Consider the following 23,374-nt stretch of genomic DNA (forward strand, 5'->3'; position numbering starts at 1 on the left):
AGATCCCACCTAAAATAGCCTTACATGCATAGGAATGGGTTAGCTTAAGAAAACAATTTCCTGATGTCCACAAAATACTCAAACCAGGACAGGTTCCAAATTGGAATTTGTACATTTCTACACTTTTCCTTTTTTGGATCCTAACTGTCCCTACCAATTGCCATTTCCCTAACTCCTTCTACTCAGTAGACTCCGTCCCAGCTGAGCTAGCCTCAGTCAGCACTTAAGGTGGGGAATGGAAGAACATCCCCAGACATGTTCTTTGGAGAGGAAAATGATATAAAAAATGCTAATCCTTTTGCATTCTCAAATAGATCCTTCAAAAGTCCCTTATGTTGTGTAACATTAAGACACAACTGAATCTACTGAATATATTTAAAGTGTGGAGAGCCTAGAGATTTGGACAAACCTAAATGAGATAAACAAAAAGATGTTTACACTAATCCAAATGATAACATGTTAGATAGAAATGCCATAACAAATATATTTGGTAGGATAATGTCATTAGAGAAAACCTAAAATATTATCCTGTTTATTGTTAAAAAGTACTTGTAAAATTTTAAACTTATTTTTATAATTCTAAACACAAGTGGAATTCTATTTAAATTATATAAGTATGTATATATATATTTCCTCTAGTCATAGTTTGAGGCTGTATGTATTCTAGAAAAATATGCCTTAAATGTAATCCATTCCTGTAGGTACAAACCCATGGTAAATAGGATATTTTAATGAAGCTACTTCAGTTAAAGTGTGTCTTCATTTTCCAAAGACTGCTAATGCAATATGCAGAAATGGGTTGGCTTTTATAATGGGAATTTTATTTGGGGTAAAAGCTTATAGTTCTGAGGTTGTGAAAATGTCCAAATCAAGACATAATCAGAGATGCTTTCTCACTAAAGCCAGCTGCTGGTCATCCTGGTGTACTGCCACGTGGCAAGGCAAGATGGCAGCCAATCTTTGCTGAGGTCCCTGCCTTCCCCTCCAGGTGCACAGTCTCTTCAAGCTCAGCTGTGGGCAATCAGGCATATGGCTTGTCTCTTGCCAGACCTCCTCTCAGCCTCTGCTGCACCACTTTCTCCCTGAGCTCAGCTGTTGGCAATCAGGATCTCAACCTGGGCCTCATCTCCTTGATCTTCTTGAGGCTTCTCTGTCTTTCTGCAATTGTAGGTGAACCTGGAGTCCTGTCTCTCACATGGCAGGGTCAAAATGGCAGAGCTCTCTCTGTGTCTCTCCTTTCTTTTAGTTTGTTCTTAGTTTATACAAGAGGGTGGAGACCCAACCTGGGTCACACCTTATGACATAGACCAATCAAAAGCCCTGAAGCAATCTAATAAAAAAGTGATCTAATTGAAAGGTCCCTAAACTGAATCTAACTAAGGCTGCACATACAACAGGCTTCCATGCACAGGAATGGGTTAGCTTAAGAACATAATTTTCTCATCTCCACAAAAGATTCAAACCAGGACAATGTGTGACCCACATCATTCAGGAAGAGACTTAATCCTATGTTTGGAGTACATTATAAACAGATTGAGTACAGAGAGAGAAAGCCATGGAAGCAAGAAACTGAAGGCAATGAAATCTGCAAGAGAAGGAAGAGACCAGCTGACATTGCCATGTGCTTTGCCATGTGGCAGAGGAGAAGGATTACTGGCAGCCAGTCTTTGAAAAAAAAGTATTGCCTTGATGATGCCTTGATTTGGACATTTTATCAGCTTAAAGCTGTATCATAATAAATTCCCATTATTTAAGTCAACCCTTTTCACAGTATCTGTTTTCAGCAGCCTAAGAAACTAAAACAGATTTCGGTACTGGGAATGGGGTACTGCTCTTACAAATACCAAAAATGTGGAAATGGCTTTGGAATTTGGTATTGGGTAGAGGCGGGAAGACTTGTGGGCTGTTTGATAGAAAAGGCTTAATTTACTTTGAAGAGACTGCTGTTGGAAATATGGGTGCTAAAGTTACTTCCAATAAGACCTTGGCCAGAAATGATGAACGTGTTCGGAAACTGGAAAAAAGACAATCCTCATTTTAAAGTGGCAGAGAATTTGATGAAATTGAGTTCTGATGTGAGATTGAAGAATTTGAAAGTAATGAACTTGGATATTTAGCTGAGCAGATTTCTAAGCTAAATGTGGGCCATATAGCCGTGGTTTGAGGTAAGCTGAGAACGGAACTCCTGGGCACAAAGAAACCAGAAATCAACAGTTTGGAAAATTCTGAGTTTCTGGACAGTGAGTCCCCAGAGAATAGTGCTCCATGTGAGGATTTAACTCAGGGGTTCTTAACCTTTTTTATTCCACAGAATGCTTTGCCAGTCAGGTGAAAACCATGGACCCCTTACTAAGTCCACACTATACTTACAGTGTATTATTTAATAAACATATCACACCTGCACCAACACACCCTCACAAGAATAATGTTGGTTTTTTAAATGTAAATTCAAGCTCACAGACCCTTTGTTAAGAATCCCTGGTTTAACTGAATAGGACCTAGCCAGTCATTTCAGTACAGGTCAGGATGGGAGGTGCGATTATCCAGGAAAGATCTGTGGAAAGGCATATTGTCTGATGGTTTTTACCCTTGTGTACATGCAAAACCAACACATTTTTTTGGTGAGATTTGTATGTATGGAATCTCTGCCAGGCTGGACTGATTGAGGGACAGATTGAGGGAAAAACAACTTCAAGAGAAGAACAATAGAAGTTGAGATCTGAATATAAGACATAGTCAGAGGTCTAGAGAGTGGGCCCACCCATCTGTGTGAAAAGGTTGAGTTTGCTCTGAAACTTGGAAAGGTCAGGCCTTCTACTCCATTCTTCAGAAAGAATGTTACCATCCCAGTGTTCCCAGAGGTTGGAGCCTATTCCCTGGGATTGTGGAGAATCTGTCCATCACCCTAGCATTCTCAGAATATGGAACCTTCACCCCAGTGTTTGGGGAGAGCAAGTCTGCTGTGCAAGCACTTGGAAAGGGTGAGGCTACTGCTTCATCAGGCCCTGTGGACAAAACATTGTTCCAGAGACAACTTTTGGGCTTTGAAACCTAATGGAGTATGCCCTGCAGGGTTTCAAAATTGTTTGGGATCCGTGGCTCCCAGTTTCCTTCCAATTTCTCCCAATAGGAATGGAAATGTTTATCCAATCCCTTTCTTTCCATTGTATATTGGAAGCAGATAACTTGTTCTCTATGTTTCACAGGTCCACAGGAGGGGAATTTTGTTCCAGGACAGACCACCTATAACTGATTTTGTTGAAATGTTGTACTTAGTATTGTTACTGAAATGATTTAAGGCTTTGGGATATTGGGATGGAATTAATGTATTTTTGCATATTGAAAAAAACATGTCGTTTTGGGGTCCAGAGAGTGGAGTATGGTGGTTTGAAGCTGTATGTATCCCAGAAAAACATTCTTAAATCTAATCCATTTCTGTAGATATAAAACCATTGTAAATAGGATCTTCTGATGAGGTTACTTCATTCAGGATGGGACTTGATCCCATTACTGGAGTCCCTTATAAATGGAATGAATACAGAGAAAGAAAGAAAAAGCCATGGAATCAAGAAGCTAAAAACAATGAAACCCAGAGCAGAAGGGAGAGACTAGGAGATGCTGCCATGTGCCTTGCCATGTGGCAGAGGAGCCAAGGATTGCTGGTAGCTGGTCTTCAGGAAGAAAGCATTGCTTTGATAATGCCTTGATTTGGACATTTTCTTAGCCTCAAACTGAAGCTAATAAATTCCCAGTATTTAAGCCAACCATTTCATGGAATCTGCTTTTAGCAACCTAGGAAACTAAAATATATGAAGCAGCTAATTATATGATCTCTAGCGATGTCTACGTCTATCTCTACATATATACAAGGTGAAAAGAAAACATTCCTCTTTCTTCCCTTTCTTCTCGTATGTTAATTTTAGGCAGAATTTGGGGAGGAACTGCATATGACATCTGACTCCCCTCACCCTCAACCAATCTACTTACCAAAATGTAAAGGCCTTGTTATTATTTTTTTAAAAGGTGGGTATGATTCATGATTCTTATATTCTTTTGAAATCATATTACTTTAATGAAAGCTTTTTATTTTTCAATGTTGCAGTTATTCAATTTAAAAAAATGCAGAGATCTAACTTTAGTATATTGTCAACCTTGCTTTATTTTGTTGCTATGGATGAAGCATTTAGCATAAGTCTTATAAATGATAGCTAAATTCAGGTTGTCCAACTAATGGTTTTGTTTGAACTTTTTTTCATTTTTGTGGGGGTGACATTTCAACTAATCATGAAATGTCACAGATGAAATTAAACAAAACTAAATTTATATAGCATGGCATTTTTTTTCATGGCCTATATTAAAATGCCTTTTAACTTGTTTCCACATTTTTATAAGCAGTTGTATTATTGACATTTATGACATTTTATTATTGACATTTTTACAACATTTAAAATAGATTTTTTGAGTGCCTTACAGTATATTGTAACTTACATGGATGTGGGTAAAATTTCTAAATATAATTTTTCCACGTACCTGCAGTTTTTATATTGTAAGATCAGGTAATGTAATTCTTAGACATATTTCTGAAATTGAAAAATTTTAACAATTAACTTAGAAAAAGTTCTCGACCAAGAGAGTTGTCTATAGATGGCTTTTAATAGACAGTTGTTCCCTTCTTCTTACCTAATTCTAGAAATCTATAACTTGCTTTGTTTACTGTAGTAGATAATGAAAGCCATTTGACTAAGACTATTGATATTCTACCTGAAGAATATAAAAGATTTTTCTTATACAAGATTCTTAACTATATAAAAAATAATCCTCAAAATTGCTTCTTGAGTTATCATTAAAGAAATGATCTTGCTCTAAAAGACTGATTAAATTTGCTACTGTCACTTTAGTAACTGCAAAACAATAATAGTGTATATTTCTACATTTCCTGAAATAACATTTTATTATAGGAAATACAATCTTTAAATATCTGCTGTAATTAGTCAAAAATAATAAAGAGAATATTGAATTTATGTGAATTTATGGTTTAACCTTTTTGAAGCATTATATTGTGATGTGTTTATGTGGATATTATCTCAAATATTCTCCATTTCCCCCTTCATACTGTGTAGCACTGGCTATTAAAAAGAAACCTTTTTGCTGTTAAGTGAAATGAGGTTCTTTTTGTACTTGTGATTCCTTAGGTTTGTAGTAATATGTTTTGTGTTAGAATCTGAAAGGTCTTGGTTGAATAGGCATACCTTGAAGATATCATGAGTTTGGTTCCAGATCACCACAATAAAGCAAATATCACAATAAAGTGAATGATGCAAATATTTTGGTTTTCCAATTCATATAAAAACTATGTTTATGTTATACTCTGGTCTAGTAAGTGTGCAATATCATTATATCTAAAAAAACAATGTACATGCCTTAATTAAAAAATAATTCATTGATAAAAAATGCTTAATTATCATCTGAGCCTTCAGCGAGTATGGCTGGCATGGCGTCCTGCCTGGATGTTGATGGCTGCTGACTAATCAGGGTGGTGGTTGCTGAAGGTTCTTAAAATAAGATAGCAATGAGGTTTGCCTCTTTGAATGATTCTTCCCTTCATGAAAGATTTCTCTGCAGCATGTAATACTGTTTGAAAGCATTTTACCCATGATAGAATTTCTTTCAAAACTGGAGTCAATCCTCCAATTGATGCCTTGTTGACATTTCAGCAATGTTCACCAATTATAGATTCCATCTCAAGAAACCACCTTCTTTGCTCATACATAAGAAGCAACACCTCATCCATTCAAGTTTTATTATGAGATTGCAGCAATTCAGTCACATCTTCAGACTCCACTTTAATTCTAGTCCTGCTTTTTCCACTAAATCTTCAGTTACTTTCTCTCCTAAAGTCTTGAACCCCTCAAAGCCATCCATGAGGGTTGGAATCAACTTTTACCAGACTCCTGTTAATGTGGATATTTTGACCTCCTCCCAAGAATTATAAATGTTCTTAATGACATCTAAAATGGTGAATCTTTTCCAGAAGGTTTTCAATTTACTTTATCCAGCTTCATCAGGGGAATAACTATGACAACTGTAGTCTTATTAAATGTATTTCTTAAATCGCATGACTTGAAAGTCAAATGACTCCTTGATTTATGGCTGCAGAACTGATGTTGTTAGCAGGCATGAAAACAACATTCATCTCCTTGTATATCTCCATCAAGCTCTTTGGTGATCAGTTGCATTGTCAATGAGCAGTAATTTTTGAAAAGAATTTTTTTTCTTCTGAGCACTAGGTTTCAACAGTGAACTTAAAAGTATTCAGTAAACAGAGTTATAAATAGATGTGCCCATCGTCCAGGCTTTGTTGTCTCAATTATAGAGCACAGACAGAGTAGATTCAGCATAATTCTAAGGACCGTGGGATTTTCAGTATAGTAAATGAGCATTGGCTTCAATTTAAAGTCACTGGCTGCATTAGCTCCTAAGAAGGGATCAGCCTGTCTTCGAAGCTTTGAAGCATTGACTTCTCTCTAGCTATGAAAGTCTTAGATGGCATCTTCTTCCAACAAAAGGCTGTTTCATCTACATTTGAAAATCTTTTTTAGTGTAAACCTTCATAATTATCTTAGTTACATCTTGCTGGAGCTTCTTAGCATTTGCTGCTTCATCTTGTACTTTTGTTATGGAGCAGCTTCTTTTCCTTAAACATCATGAGCTAACCTCTGCTAGCTTCAGACTTTTCTTCTGCAGCTAATTCACTACTCCAGCCTTCATAAAAATGAAGAAAGTTAGGGTTTTGCTCTGGATTAGGCCTTGTTTAAGGGAATGCTGAGGCTGGCTTGATATTCTATTCAGACCACTAATACTTTCTCCATATCAACAATAAGACTTTCACTTTCTTATCTTCATGTGTTCACTGGAGAAGCACTTTTAATTTCTTTCAGGAACTTTTCCTTTGTATTTATAACTTGTCTAAGTGTTTGGCACAAGAAACCTAGCTTTTGGCCTTTCTCTGCTTTTGACATGCTTTTCTCGCTAAGCCTAATCATTTCTAGCTTTTAATTTAAAGTGAAGGTTGTGTGACCCACCCTTCCCCTTGATCACTCAGAGGCCATTGTGGAGTTGCTAATTGGCTTAATTTCATATTGTTGTGTCTCAGGGAGTAGGGAGACCTGAGGAGAGGGAGATAGATGGGGCAACAGGTGGTTGATAGAGCAGCCAGAACAGAACACACTATTTATCTATTAAGTTTGCCATCTTATGTGAACATGGTTTGTGGGGCCCCAAAACAATTACAATGGTAACATCAAAGATCATTGGCAGCGGACTTGGCCCAGTGGTTAGAGCATCCGTCTACCACATGAGAGTTCCGAGGTGCGCAGTGCTGATGCGCGCAAGGGGAGCCCAACGTACGAGGAGTGCGCCCCATAAGGAGAGCCACCCAGCGCGAAACAAAGTGCAGCCTGCCCAGGAATGGTGCCGCACACACGGAGAGCTGACACAACAAGATGATGCAACAAATAGAAACACAGATTCCCGTGCCACTGACAGCAACAGAAGCAGACAAAGAAGATGCAGCAAATAGACACAGAGAACAGACAACCAGGGTGGGGGGGGGGAGGGGAGAGAAATAAATAAATAAATAAATCTTTAAAAAAAAAAGATCATTGATCACAGATCACCATAACACGTACAGTAAAATGAAAATTTTGAAATATTGCAAAAATTACCAAAATGTGAGATAGAGACATGTAGTGAGCACATACTATTGGAAAAATGGTGACAGGAGACTTGCTTGATACAGCATTGCCACAAATCTTCACTTAGTAAAAAACACAATATCTACAAAGTTTAATAAAAGTGAAGCACAGTGACATGAGGTATGCCTGTACAAGATAGGATTTGTGCCTCCAGAGAGAGGCTGATCAAATAGTCTGTCCCCCAAATCAGGAAGTGGAAAGAAAACAGGAAGGAGACAATGAATGAAAAGCTGTATTTGTTTATGTACTAGTAAAGTTTATCAGTAGGAAAAAGAAAGTAGAAGGGACAAAAATATGTATAAATAAAAAGAAAGGAAAAAAAACTTGTATCTGGGACTTTTACGTGGTATTAAATATGTCCCTTCAAAAACAGTTGGTGTGTAGCCCCAGTTAAAGCTGCTTTGATTTTCAGCCTTCTTTTTCACTTATCTCTACTTCAGAATTTATGGTTAATTATTTTTACAAATCATTTCCCTCTTGCCTGCTTCATTCCAATTCAGTTACTAAATGACTGGAAGATAGACTGACCTCTGAATTTATTCTTCTCATTATATTGTTAGATTTTTCCACATCACTTAAGGGATGGATTTGTTCTTGTAAGTTCAACACCTCCCCTGGATTCAAGTTGACATTTCACCTAATTAATAGCCTCTATTGGCCTAGTTATTCTGGGGCTGCATAATTAATGCAATATTACTACTATTCAGTGGAATTAAGATTTCATTTTGCCTTTAAATTAATTGCCCAAAGTTTCTTCTTTCTTCCTCCCTCTCTCCCTCCCTTCCTCCTTTCCTTCTTCTCTTTTGCTTAAAGCTTATTGTATACCCATATAAGTTAAAATATTTAAAAGTCCACATATTTAAAAGTCCATCCTTAGAAAAATTAAAGAGTTACTCTAATGGAAAATTTTGAACTTCTAGGCTTTAAAAATAAACCTATGTATTTGTTCAATATATTAATTTAAAGGAAATTTCTTAATGCTACTAATTTTGGCCTTTATCTTTTGAGTTATTCATTTTGTGTGTGGAGTCTTCAGCATAGTTACTGCAACAGAGTGGACCACTGATAGATATTTGTGGAATGAATATGTATTCTTCATTGAATCAATGTGATGGGAATTTGAATAAAATTTTTTTATTAATAAAATGAGGTTATTAAATGACCATACACACTATAAATAATTTTTACTAAAAATCACAGTGAATTTTGAACAACTCTCCATTGTTTTTTACTCTTTGGGTTTGCAGTTAATATTTATCCTCTGTAATGTGCAATGTTGTTTATTCACCTATCAAATTTATATATGCAAACATATATATAGCCATTACTATGTCAAGACACTGTTCTTCATGCTTTACAAATATTATCTTATTAATAGGTAGTTATTAAGGAAAGAAATACCATCTTTTCTCTCAACTATTTAGAAAAAAAGAGCATACACACATACCTACACAAACCTAGAAATAATTACAGATGTGTGGAGCCTAAAGACATTACGTACTAACTGTTCTGTGTGTGAATGATGATTGTGGTGGTAATATACAGGAATTTCTTAGAGTAATTGAAGAGCTGAGTGGTATACCTCTTGAAGGTGTAACAAGAAAATGTCTTTAGAAATGTTGAAGAAAAGAAAGATGGAATTAGGCAAAGAATAATAGTTTGGTCACTTCACCCGGGCAAATGGCTTTATGATTTAAAGCGAGACCTGAACTGTAGTGTCTGTTAAAACAATTAGAAATAGATAATTTTGCAAATTCAAGACTGATGAAAAAAATCTTGTATTTCCTTGTTAGTGTAATTCTGTACAAGTAATTTAGAAAAATATATAAAATACTTCTAAGTTTAGGCTCCAAACTTGAATTTTTAGAAGTAATTAGAGGAGAAAAGAATCAGTTTCTGAGAAGCCATTTATTTGACATATATATATTTTAAGCTTGCTGGCCAAATTTCAGTGAGAAATCTAAACTGTGTTTATTATATAACATTTTGGACATTTGGATCTGAGTCCTTGTGGCAGTTTGAATTTGATGAATCCCCAAATGAGAAAGATTGTTTTTAAATGAATTTATTCCTATGGGTGTGATACTCATTGATTGGATTAAGTTTGGTTGGAGATGAGCCTTAAACTGTGATTAGATTACTTGATATGATTGCTTTAGGGTTTTTGACTGGACTACCTTAGCGAGGTATGACTCAGAGTGAGTCTTCACCCTCTTGCTGGGTTTGATAAAAACAGACCCAGAGAGATACAGAGACAGGAAAAGGAAGCCACCGTTTTTTTACCCTGCCATCTGAGAGATGACGAGAGGATCACTTAAGCATGAAACCCCCAAGAGGCTGAGCCCATGGAGCAGCTTAAGAGGAGAGAAGTTCCTGAGGAGTTCTAAGTGCTGAGGCCCAGGGAGAGACCAGCCATACGCCCAGTAGCTTGCGCCTGAGCTCAGGAAGAATGCAGAGTAGCAAAGATTGATAGAGGAGGCCCAGAAGGGGACAAACCCTATGCCTTGTTGCCCACAGCAGAACTAAACCATGACAGAGATCGGTGGCCATCTTGCTTCTACATGTGGCCGCTGATTTTGGTGAGAAAGGACCTCTTATGGAGCCTCAATTTGGGCTTTTCACAACATTGGAACTGTAAGCTTTTATCCCAAATAAATCCCCTTTTTAAAAGCTAACCCATTTCTGGCACTTGCATCAGCAGCCCTTTGGCAAAGTAAAATAGTCCTTATTCCCTCAGTAATGAATGAATTTTGAAGGTTTCCTAACCATTTACCATGTATGAAAAGGAGTTGCTTAGAAGTTTGCTATGTTTAGTTTCAGCTCAGTGTTAATCTGTTATATTATCATATGCTGTAATACCATTTTTATTTATTAAAGTATGTATTTTTCATTGTAAAACTGGAAAATACATAAATGTACAATGTGATAAACTTGCCTATTTCCCTATTTATCTTTATCTAAAACTATATTCATCGCTATTTAGTTTTTAAAGGATTGGAGTCATAAAGTTAATACTTCTTTTGTTACCTACTTTTTTCCATCATACAATATATTGTGAACATTTATCCATATCATAATTTATAAATGGATAAATGGAATTATGTTATATGCTTTTATAATAATTATCTCTTTTTTTGAACATTTACTTTTCCAATTATTTTACTCAAAGTAATATTATAGTCAATGGTATACTTCTGTATTGTAGTGGGTTACAATGTTCTAAGTTAGAGATCAGCAAACTTTTTCTATAAGAAGCAAGATAGTAGATATTTTCAGCTTTGCGAGCTATGTAGTTTCTGTTGTAATTATACACTTCTTCCATTGTAATGTGAAAGCAGCCATGACAATATGTAAACTCATGGGAGTCTGTGTTCCAATAAAATTTTATTTACAAAAATAACTGGTGAGCTGGATTTGGTCCCTAGGCAATAGTTTGTCGACCCCTGCTCTAAATCATGGCCCAGGAACCTAAAGATTCAATAATATCTTAAAGTGAGCATATGTACAATTCTTAACAAAAAACTAAATTGAATTCCATTTTATGTATCAACATTGAAAAGATAATTACTAGATAACTACTAGTTTCAAGGTGTACTTCTTTTTCTTTCTTTTCTTTTTTTTTCTTTGCAGGTAGTAGGGAGAATCCTATTGGGCTTGGAAGAAATATAATTTTTTTGTAATTAACAATGACTTTGTATTCTTACACAGATGCTTGCAGGCTATTAGGAGAGTTATTTTATAATAAATCTAATATGTAAGCAAATGCAAAAATTATTTATAAATAATGAGTTTGTTGTATACCAATTCAACTTTGAAACTGCTGGTTATAATTTATTTTCTGTAATCAATACTTCGTTTGTTTTTTCCTTGCATATATTGGCTTTCAGGGACAAGCCATGGGAACCTGGACTTCAGAACAATTTGACTTTTTTGCATCTGTGAAGGTTCTCAAAAACCTCCAGTGGCTTAGCTAGCACATCTCACTTATAAAAGAATTTAAGTATTGATTTCAGCCAATAAAACACATCATAGTTATATTCTTTTATAGCAGCTGCTGTGCACCAGTTCAACCTAACAAATTCTTAAGTGTACTGTATCTCATTCATATAGTTTTGTCTTTTGCTTTGCTCAGAATAATCATCAACTCTTAAAGGACCTAAAAAGGGGAAACTCAATATAATACACATCAAAGAGTACACGTATGGGGCTTCTCCCAGAAGAACAACTAGTATTTGAAAGTACTGACAAACTCCCAAAATTATTATTTTCCCCCTTTCAGACTACTCATGGGTCCTATATTAAACCAAGATATTGCCACTAATTCCACTTTACATTAATATCAAGGTAATGCCTTGGCCATTTATATTGTTTCTAATGTAATGGTGGCAAATGCTTTCTGCCCCTGCTGTCAGGAAATATAATTACCAAATAATTTCTTTTTTAATTCACTGGGATTATCATATGGAACATTCTTTTAATACCCCTTTGTGGAACAAGAAGATTCTGCAGCGATTTAGTCACTTGTCCATGCTGCTACATTTAAAATCTTTGTAAAGCAAACAAGGGAAAGTCAGGATGCTTACTTTTTATAGCAAGATTATTTATTCATTAAAAATTAAAACACATTGTTCATTCCAGGTGGCAGGCTGGATGCTATTATTTCCCATATGCCCAGTTCAGCAGTATAGGACTAAAATATCCCTGCTGGGTAGCATTTGTGTGGTCTTTAGTTCTGGATTCTTTCATACTTGCACTACTGCAAACTCTTTTCCTAATTTGTTGGTATCCAATTTATTGATAATTCAGATTTCAATATGAAGATATAATAAAGATGCTTTGGTTTGTGCTGGTAAAGAAAATAAACTTTTTCATTTAGTTTTCCTTTCATTCAGGAAACACTTATTCAGCATAGCTGTATACCAAGAATGTTTCAAAGCCCCAGAGTTATGAGCATGAATAAAACATAATTTAGTCAGAAACAGACCTATAAACAATTAAATAGTGTATGCTAGTCTTAATATAACTATGGACTAATTGCTGTGAGATAAGTGACGGAAAGACTGAAGAATGAGGAGAAGACTTCCCCAGTTAAGGCATACTGGAAGACAATGGTACAACATATTTTAAATGAGCATTTGTAAAATGAAAATTAAGAAAAAAATGTTTGCGATAGCTTTAAAAAACATAACTGCTTAAGAATAAACTTTAAGATATGAAACACCTATGTACTTAAAATATTAGTAAAGATAAAATGCTTTTCTTTGTTAATCTCTTAATTTCTTTAAAATATTGACTGAAGTAAAAATAATAGCAATGTATTATGGGGTGTATAACATAAAAATTACAATGTATGGCAAAAATAATTCAAAGGACTGGAGGTGGAAAGGGAAGTATATTGTTTTAGATTTCCTATATTATACAGAAGTGGAATAATGCTATTTGAAACTAAATTACTATAGATTAAAATGCAGACTATAAATCCTAGAGCAATCACAAAGAAGAAAGAGAAGTAGAGGAAGAAGAGGAGGAGAAAGAGGAAGGAGAAAAAGGAGGAGGATGAAAATAAGAGGAAGAAGAAAAAGAGAAAGAAGAAACAGAAGCCAGTAGAGGAAATGAAATGGAAAATGAAAAGATGGTTAGTTCATCAAAAGTACAAAGGAAGAAAAATGGAATAAAGAAAAAAATGGCAAATAGAAAACAAACAGTAAGATGATAGGCTTAAACACAACCACATCAATAATTATTTTACATGTAAATGGACTAAGCAAGGCTGTCAGAAGATGGAGATCATCAGCATTTTATCATGTTGAGTCAACCTTGTATTGGAGAGCATAGTCAGTGCAATTAGGTGAGTAAAGCAACTTGGGAAGGAAAAGGGAAAAACTGTCTTGCAGGCAACATGATTATATATGAAGAAAATTCTAAACAACTCACAACATTTTACTAGATCTAATAAATGAATTTAGCAGTGTTGTAGGTTATATGTCATTTATAATAATCAACTTTATTTCTAGCAATGAGCATTTGGAAATTGGAATTAAAATATGCCATTCACAGTAGTATCTAAAAACATACATGCTTAAGAATGAATTTCAATAAAGATGTGTAAGGCCAATACACTGAAAACTACAAAACAGTATGGAGAGAATTAAAGAAAATGAAGCAAACACATGTGGCCCCACCACCCAGTTTAAAGAAGTAAGTGTACTTAAACCTTGTATGCCACTTCCCAGTGGCATTACTCCCCACCCAACTCCCTGAGACAGTCATCCATAATCTCTTCAATATTACATTTTCTATTTTTTAAAAATTTCTTTATAGTTTTATCATTGCAAAGCAATATTCATAAATAATATATTGTTTAGTTGGGCATATTTTCAATTTTCATAAATATAATTAACCATAATTTATTTTTGTTGGTTAATATTATGCTTATAAAAATCTGTCGGGAAGCAGACTTGGTCCAGTGGTTAGGGCATCTGCCTACCACATGGGAGGTCCGCGGTTCAAACCCGGGGCCTCCTTGACTCGTGTGGAGCTGGCCCATGCGCAGTGCTGATGCGCGCAAGGAGTGCCGTGCCACGCAGGGGTATCCCCACGTAGGGGTGTCCCCGCGTAGGGGAGCCCCACACGCAAGGAGCGTGCCCTGTAAGGAGAGCTGCCCAGCGTGAAAGAAAGTGCAGCCTGCCCAGGAATGGCGCTGCGCACACGGAGAGCTGACACAACAAGATGACGCAACAAAAAGAAACACAGATTCCCGTGCCGCTGACAACAACAGAAGTGGACAAAGGAGACACAGCAAATAGACACAGAGAACAGACAACGGGGGGAGGGGGAGAAGAGGGGAGGGTAGAAGGGGGGCGAGAAATAAATAAATCTTTAAAAAAAAATTTGTCATGTTACGTGCTGCTTTATTCATTCATTTCACTGTAGAGTATTCCATTAAATGAAAATACTATAATTTTTAAATTCATTGTTGTACCTAGAATATTTTTACCAGTACCTATCTATCTATCTATCTATCTGTCTGTCTGTCTGTCTGTCTGTCTGTCTGTCTACCTAACTACCTATCTGTCTACCTAACTACCTACCTGTCTTGCTATACAAAACTAGTCTAATGAACTTTTTCATACATGTGTCTCTAGAAATATGTGTAGAAGAAGTATTGTGGTATTGTTGGGTTATAGGTTATGCACAATTTTACTAAATAATGCTATTTCATTGCAACTTTGGTTGTTCCGATTGACATATCTGCCACCAGTGTATACGCATTCCCATCTGATCAAGTTCTCTGCAAATATTAAATAGAATGATACTCTTCAGTTTTTGCCAATTTGTTGGGTATAAAATTGTATCTCATCATAAATATATATATATATACACATATTTATATAGATGATTTTACGTTTCTTCTATGAACTGCCTATCATATTTTTCAACCCATTTTTCTGTTGGGTTCTTTATCCTTTCTTCTTGATTTTTTAGGGGTTCTTTATAGGTTCTGGATAAATCCTACACTGATTATATGTATTGCAAATATCTTCTCTCCAAATTTGTGGCTTGTTTTTTTTCTCATTATCTTTAGCACGCCTTTTCATAAACAGAAGTTTGTAACTAACTTCATTTTATCAATAATTTCCTTTATATTTCTGATATTTATATATTATTTATGATGTCTTTTACAGACATTTAACTATATTTCTTTCTAAAACATTTCAAGGTTTATCTTTCTAAAGTTTAAAATCCATCTGGAAGTGTGTGTGTATGTGTGTACAATGACCTGTGGGTTGTCCAGGACTCTTCAAGAGTCTGGTAAGTTACCGTACTTGCAAGGTAAAGAGTCAACCTGCCATAGTTTCAAGGATACTGACAGAAGACACAAGATTCCTGGATCAGATACAGAGGTTTTTATTACTTACAGCAATAACAGTAGCTAGAGGATTAGCTTTTATGCCAGATGCTTGGGCCTAATTCCTACAGGGGCATGCAAGCAGGTATAGGTGACTATTGCACAAATGGGTTGTATTATAGGAAAGTAACCCCAAGCTCAGGAACCTAAGTCTTTAATAATGGATAGTAAACATGCCTGATGTCTGCTCCAGGGGAGACTTTATCTTTATTACTAGAGAGTAATCAAACCTGCCCTTTGCTCCCAGAGGGAGACTCTATCTCCAGCCTCCAAGGCTGTTTGCTATTCGACCATTCTTGAAAAGATAGGTTGGAATAAAGGCAGCCAGTTCTTGGCTTGCAAGGCATGCAGGACTAAGAGAGGCCCACAGAGATTGTCTCTCAACAGGGGTCTGTTTTGTTTTTTTCCCCCACATATGGATTGCCAATTTTCTCAGCACCATTTATGAGTAGTTTCTTCTTTGCCCATGTATTTGGCAATGTAGGCTTTAATATAACCTGTTTTCCATGTATGTAACTGTCTGGATTCTATTCTATTGGTCAGACTATCTACCGCTCTATCAATCCCACATACTTCTACTTACTAAAGTTTTATAATAAATCTTTTTCTTTGATAGAGAAATCACCTTCCCACCCTGTGACAAGTACCCAAATTGTTCTTCAGGAATGTCTTATATGTATTCTTTTCCTTGAAATCTTCCTTAAATTTAAAAAATCAGTACAACAAGTTCCACTGTAAAACATTTTTTCTTCTAATTCAGACCTTCCTTCTGGCATTATTTTCCTTCCTTCTGAAATTTGTTTAGACCTCTTTTAGTTAGTAAGCTTTATGTAGGTGTTTCCAATGTGACCTCCCACCATAGGTAGGTTCTAAACTTTGTTTCCTGTACTCTGCATGCTGCCAATTGAAAAGTAAAGTTCTAGCCCTCAGATATCAGCACATGGTCGTGGGATGATTGGCTGCCTCAGTGTTCATTTACCTCTCAGCATGTATCCTATCACATTGTTTTCAGATTATTAGAACTTTTCTTGCCTTTTTTTTGGCACTTCATCAGGCATTTTAAAAGATGTTTTGCATATTTCATCTAACATCTTCAAGAGATTTATTTGAGAGTAGTTTTTGAGGTATGCAATCAATCATATTGCCAGAAGCCAAAGTCTTCCATCAACAGTGGTTTTAAAATTATTAATCTCTCAGGATTTTGTCTTGCACATAGAAACATTCAACCAAGTATGTTTAATGGAGCTGAATGAGATTTCAGTAGGATTTTTCTGATGCTGCCTCATCATTCCCAAGTAATTCAGCACCTAATTTGGCATAACCACCAATAGATGACTTTCATCCACTCTTTAAAACTTGAAAAAATTGTAAAATATTTCAAGCATACAGAAAATAATATAATGGAAATCTTTTAATATAATTAATTAAAATAATATAATCACCAAAATTATCCAGATGTTTATATAAGGACCAATTTCCTTTACTCTTAAATACAATGCATATTATCATTTTGTGTATTTTAAAACTTTACATTAGTACTAGAGCAATATTTGTACCTTTTTGGAACTTGTTCTTTTCTACTTAACATCATATTTGAAAACTTTATTCATGCTGATACTTGAATCTCTAGCTTAATTATTTCAACTGCTGTATATAAGTCCATTATAAGTTGCATTTTATCTATTTCTTTTGTTCTACAATAAATCAAAATAAATTAATTATAACAAACTATTATAAAATACTTTTCCTATTTGTATAGTATCTTGAAACATACGTTTGGATTTTTCTTTAAAATTCTACCCTATGCCTAGAAATGAAAGTGCTGTATAGTAGGATGTGCTTACCTTTAACATTCCTTATATTTAATCTTTATGATTGTGATGATGTTGATTACAGAAGATGGCATATTTTAAGATTATTGTATTATTTAATATTTAAAATTTTGTGAAAAGTACTTTAGAACTTATCTGGATAAAGATTATGATATGTATATGTTGTGCATGATACCTTGTTTATAGTTCAAATTATATGAAAAGTTATACCATTAAATAATGAATAATTAGGTGATTTGGAAATTCATGCCCTATTTTTTTTTTTCCTGTAGGTATTTATGAGCCTCCATTTCTTGTACTACTGCAGTGAACCTACCTTGGATGTGAAAATTGCGTTTTGTCAGGTGTGTGTTCCTTACAGGTTAAACAAGGTACAGTACATTCCCTTGTATTTCCATTTTGCCATTCCATTTTACATATATTTCACACCAAAGTTAGTATTTATGTTAATATTTAAAATAACTTAGGAAGTAAACAAGTATCCAAGTGGATAGATGTTTTTTTCTTTTCCAGTTTAAGTTAAAATATGAATAAATCAAATTCCTATTGTATAATTATATAACATTTATTTACAATGTAGAGTAATTTCTTACTATACTTTATGTATATTAAATATTTTTAGTATTTCTTTTCAAACCCTGAAATGTGCCTTTAGTAATCAAAATAGCTGAAGTCTTCTGCTGTTATTTCTCTTCTTAAGGCCTGATGAAATCCCATATAGAATATCTGCAACACCCACACATAATAATATACAGGTGGTGCTGGGTGTGTTTCCTGGTGCCAAGTTCTGACCAGTAGTTAATCAAAAGCTTGAACAGTAATAAAACCAGGCAAGGAATACTTAACTTACAACAAACATCAGGAAGAGTGGCAACCATGGCTTCTAATGTGCATGGACCAAATAAGAGGCTGCTTTTTTACACTTACTCAGACTCTTCTTAAGAAAGGGGCAACTTGGGGTGACTATTGATAGATAGGACTGTTTAGTGCAGTCTCAATTTAAGGCTTTCATCATGTTATCATTATTAGTGTACCCTTTTGCTCTCAAAATTGTTCTGGTTTGTATATTAAATTATATGGCAACTTTTCCAAACAGAGAACTCCATTTCACTTTTTTTTGTAATGGTCATCATTGTAGCTCCTCAGTGAGATATACTCACATACCTTATGATCTATTCAAAGGGTTTAATCAATGGCTTTTAGTGTCATCACAATGTTGCACGTTCATCATCTCAAAAATTTTAGAGCAATTTCATTACTCCAAAAAAGAAAGACTCCACACCCCTTAGCATTCCTTCCTCAGCCCTACAAAACTACTAATCTAATTTCATCTTTATAAATCTATTTATATTTACTTTTTATTTAACTGGAATCATACAATATGTAGTACTCTGCCTGATCTCTTTCACTTAGTATAATGTTTGTTTTTTGTGTGTGTTTCTTATATTAATATTTTGTTGTGTTAACCTGCATTTGTTTAGCTTCAAGGAAAAACAGTCTTATATATGCAGTTTTACCCATATTCATATTTCACATAATATATTTATATTTCACATAATATATTTAGTTCATAATAGGGCAATCATAGAGTATTTGTCCTTTTGTGTCTGGCTTGCTTCCCTCAACATATTTTAATGTAAACTTTTCTGATTTTTAAGTACTATGCGCTTATTATAGAAATAAAGGGAAAATGTAAAAGGAAACACAAAAAATTGCTATATGTACTTGTCCTAATCATAGTTAGAATTTCCATGGGAATAAACCTGCTATGAATAGGTTTTACTCATCTCCCTGACCTCTAAACACTTAGACCACTGCTGTCCTCTATGAGAACTCTGGATCCAGATACTTGGTGAGAAATTCCAGGTTTACTTCTTATTAGGCATTTACTTACAACCTTAGGCAAGTTACATAATTTCTCTTTGCTTCAGTGTCCTTACATATAAAAAGGGGAAAATAATAGTACCTACCTCCTCTAGGGTTGTTATGAGATGAATGAATACTAGCCGAAACACAGTAAGCACTACGTACATGTTAAATTAATAAATATATTTTAAATAAATTACATTCACTATCCTAATGCTCCTGTTGAGTTTCAATGGTTTTAATATGATGAATATGTTGTTTGCACAATATCTCTAACCTAAACCCCTTCCTGAAACTAGTCATATATCCAAATGCCTGTTGTAGATATTTAACAGGAAAATCAAACTATACATATCCCTGACCAAACCTTTGCTCTTTCCTCCAGAACTGCTTTTCCTATTGTCTGCTTTGATTCAGTAAATGCTAACTCCATCTTCCCATTGCTTAGAACAAAATCCTTGGAATCATCTTTTGGGTCACTTGTCACATTCAGTCTTTCAGAAAATTCTGTTGCCTCTACATTCAAATATATCACGGGTACTTCTATCTTTGGCAATCGTGAATAATGCTGCTATGAGAATTGCTGTGCAAATATAGGTTCAAGTCCCTACTTTCATTTCTTTTGGGTATATAGCTAGAAGTGAGATTGCTGGGTCATATGATAGTTCTAGTCTTAGCTTTCTGAGAAACCACCAAACTATTCCACAGTGTCTGCACTATTTTACATTACCACCATCAATGAATGAGTGTTTGTATTTCTCCACATTCTTTACAACAATCGTTAATTACTGGTTTTTTTTTTTTAATAGTAGCCATTCTAATGGCTGTAAAGTGATATCTCATTGTGGTTTTGATTTGCATTTCCCTGACTGCTAATGATGTTGAGCATCTTTTCATGTGTTTTCTGGCCATTTGCGTATCTTCTTGGAGAGATTCAAGTCTTTTGCCCATTTTTAAACTGACATTTCATGTGTTTTCTGGCCATTTTCATATCTTCTTTGAAAAGATGAAAAACTTCTGCCCATTTTTAAACTGGCTTATTTGTTTTTTTATTGTTAACTTGAAAGATTTCTTTATATATTCTGGATAGTCAATGTTTATTGGATATATAGTTTCCAAATATTTTTTCCCATTGTGTAGGCTGTCATTTTAATTATAGACAATGGAATAAAAAAGAATGAACTCCTGATACATGAAACAACATGAATGAACCTTGAAGACATCATATTGAGCAAAATAAGCCAGACAAATAGGACAAATATTGTATGATCTCACTGATAGAATAAGCAAACTCATAGAATCAGAAACTAGAATATAGGTTACCAGGGGATGGGATGTAGATAGGGAATGGGAAATTAAGGTTTAAAATGTACAGAGTTCCTATTTGGAATGATGGGACTGTTTTGGTAATGGATGATGGTGACGGTACCACAATGTGAGTGTAATTACCAGCACTGAAGTATATTTATCTGAATGTGATTAAAAGCAGAAATGTTAGATTGTAAATACGGTAATGGAATAAAAATTTTTAAAAAGTCATTGGAACTATACTACACAACTAGTGAACCCTAAATTAAATCATAGACTGTAGTATAATAGCATAATTATTAAAATATGCTGTTAATATTATCAGTTGCAGCAAATGTTCTATACCAATATAAGGTGTTAATAACAGAGAGGTTCATGGAAATCCTGTATTTTATGCATGATTATTCTGTAAATCTACAAGTTCTCTAATAAAGAAAAAATATGTATATCTGGAATCATACTATTGCTCTCTATCCTCTTCACTACCATCTTGATCCAAGCCAACATTAGCTCTTGACTGAATTATTGTAATAACTTCTGCCTTTGCCAACCTCCAAATGGTTTATACTCAAAACATTAGGCTCCTAAGAATTAAGATTATGTTCCTCTCTTAACTTGAAGTTCAATGATGTCAGGATGATTGCTTCAAATCTGCCACAAAAAGAATATTTATTTTACAGAAATGAGCAAAAGCTACAAATGAGGGATTCACTCTCTCCAAGCCTACTGTTGCACATTTACCAGCACACAACTGATTTTTGGCTGTTTTGTTCACTATTGTACCCCAGCACACTAATATCCCAAATATTTGCTGAATGAATGAATGGTTTGGTTTATATAATCAGTGGCAACTGTGATTGTGTTCTGGTGAAAAATGAGCTGGCTTGAATTTTTGGGTTGAATATTGGGTCCTATCACTTGATAATTGTATGACTGTGAACTCTCCTTATTCTCCATGATCCTAGCCATTTACTGTGGGTATTAACCCTTGAATAATAAACAACTAGCTAAATTAATGTTTTATGTACTTCAAGATTAAATCTGAATTAAAAAGTTGTCAAATTAAAAAATCACACACTTCAGCCTTTCTTTCTTTTTATCCAAAATAGATTTGTGGAGGGTGATTTTTTTCTTCCAAATCAGTTTCCAACATTTGCATACAGATGCAGAATATCTATTTCTAGCGAGAGTTCTTTTTAAGCAAAGGAATAAAGAAAAAGTAAAGCATGAAATTTCTTAATGGCTCTGGATTTTCTTGCTTACTATGAGGTTTTGGTACTTAGGTAATATATATGCATATTCTATAACTTTTTAAAAAGCATCTAAAAATATAGTAAGCAGAATATTCCCGACCATGATTTAGAGCTTTTTATTAACTTTCCACATTGAATTTTTATTTGATAATAACATTTTTTTTTCTTTCTTCTGACTCTATGCCTCATTTACTACTCTAGCAATTTAAAGAAAACTGTTCTTCTAGAGGCAGAATTATCTAGTAGCGTTTAGTTTCATACCATATTCCTGGGAACCTTGTCATTTTATGGGATGCCATGTATATCCCTATTATGCTGAGATGTTTAAACTGACCCCATGCGAGGTTAGGTTACTCCCAACCTCTTGACCCACAGGCAATATTAAAAGGCCTTAAGTAACTTGTCAACAATTAATTAGTGACCGAGTATGTCCACAGTCCTGGTTTCTTAAATATTACACTGTGGATTTTTTCACCATGTCATATTTCCAGTTTTCCCCTGTTGTAAGTAAGAAATCACATAAAATGTAGAAAATAAAATTTCCTGCATGGTATCTATCAAAAGAAAAGATTTACATTATGTAAAACAACATTAACCTTAGCTCTTAATTGGATTATTTGAAGAGGATTGTATTCATTGAGGTTTTTTTTAATTTGCCCTCGCCCCTATGGCTCCTTCATCTGTTTGATTGTCTTCCTCAGGAGGTACCGGGAACCCAACTTGGAACACCCCATGTGGGAGGAGGGTGCCCAATTGCTTGAGCCGTATCCACTCCCTGTATTCATTGGATTTTTAAGCTATTCTTTCTGATTTTGTTTCTTAAAAACTCAACCAACAGCCGTTTGCAATAGGATACAGAGGAGGCATTTTTTCTTGTAATGTTAGACAATACAAGAATAATATTTATTTTTCAGTTATGAATCCTTTATAAAAACATAGACCTACAGAGAATTGGAAGTGTTTTACAAAAATTCTTGACCCACCTGAGAAAAAGGTAATATGCCTCCTTAGTCTTTTTTGCTCAACTGAACAAAGAAGCACAGAGCTCTTATATATTTCACTCTGTAAAGAGAAATAACTTTGAAAAGTGTTATTTTTGGAATTCTACTGAAGAGATGAATTAGGGTTTTAACTAGGGATATATACACAGAGAGATAATATACATTAGTGTCTACTGCATTTATCACATCCTGATGTGTTACCATTTGTGTACAGGTATATGTTTTCCCAATCAGTGTTGACTGCGCTGGGGGAAGGACCAGAGCATTCTTATCCTCGAATCCTTAGCCTAAAAATCTGAATCTGGTAATGTTCAATAAATGCTTTTTGAATAAAAGAGAATTTAGATACAAGGCCTCACGTCTACTGAGGGATTGCTACATGTCAGACAATATTCTAAGCTCTTTACCTTGATAATCTCGTTTTAATTCCTTAAACAGTCCTATGAGGTAG

The 23,374-nt window shown here is 34.8% G+C and overlaps 1 protein-coding gene across 12 annotated transcripts in view; it reads left to right on the plus strand.

Annotated features, from left to right (window-relative positions):
* Positions 1–23,374, plus strand: part of MAPK10 (mitogen-activated protein kinase 10) — a 366,398-nt gene that overhangs the window by 194,304 nt on the left and 148,720 nt on the right. For 7 of the 12 annotated variants that reach the window (XM_004472694.3, XM_023582861.2, XM_058296101.2 and 4 more), the window contains exon 3: positions 17,768–17,866. In XM_004472694.3, coding sequence (XP_004472751.1) covers positions 17,774–17,866 — 93 coding nt within the window. In that variant the 5' untranslated portion in view covers positions 17,768–17,773. The remainder of the gene's footprint in view (positions 1–17,767; positions 17,867–23,374) is intronic. The other 5 variants (XM_058296116.1, XM_004472697.3, XM_058296112.2 and 2 more) reach the window with 1 other exon arrangement.

Source organism: Dasypus novemcinctus, chromosome 1 (genome assembly GCF_030445035.2).
Source record: "Dasypus novemcinctus isolate mDasNov1 chromosome 1, mDasNov1.1.hap2, whole genome shotgun sequence".
NCBI classification, from domain to species: Eukaryota; Metazoa; Chordata; class Mammalia; order Cingulata; family Dasypodidae; genus Dasypus; species Dasypus novemcinctus.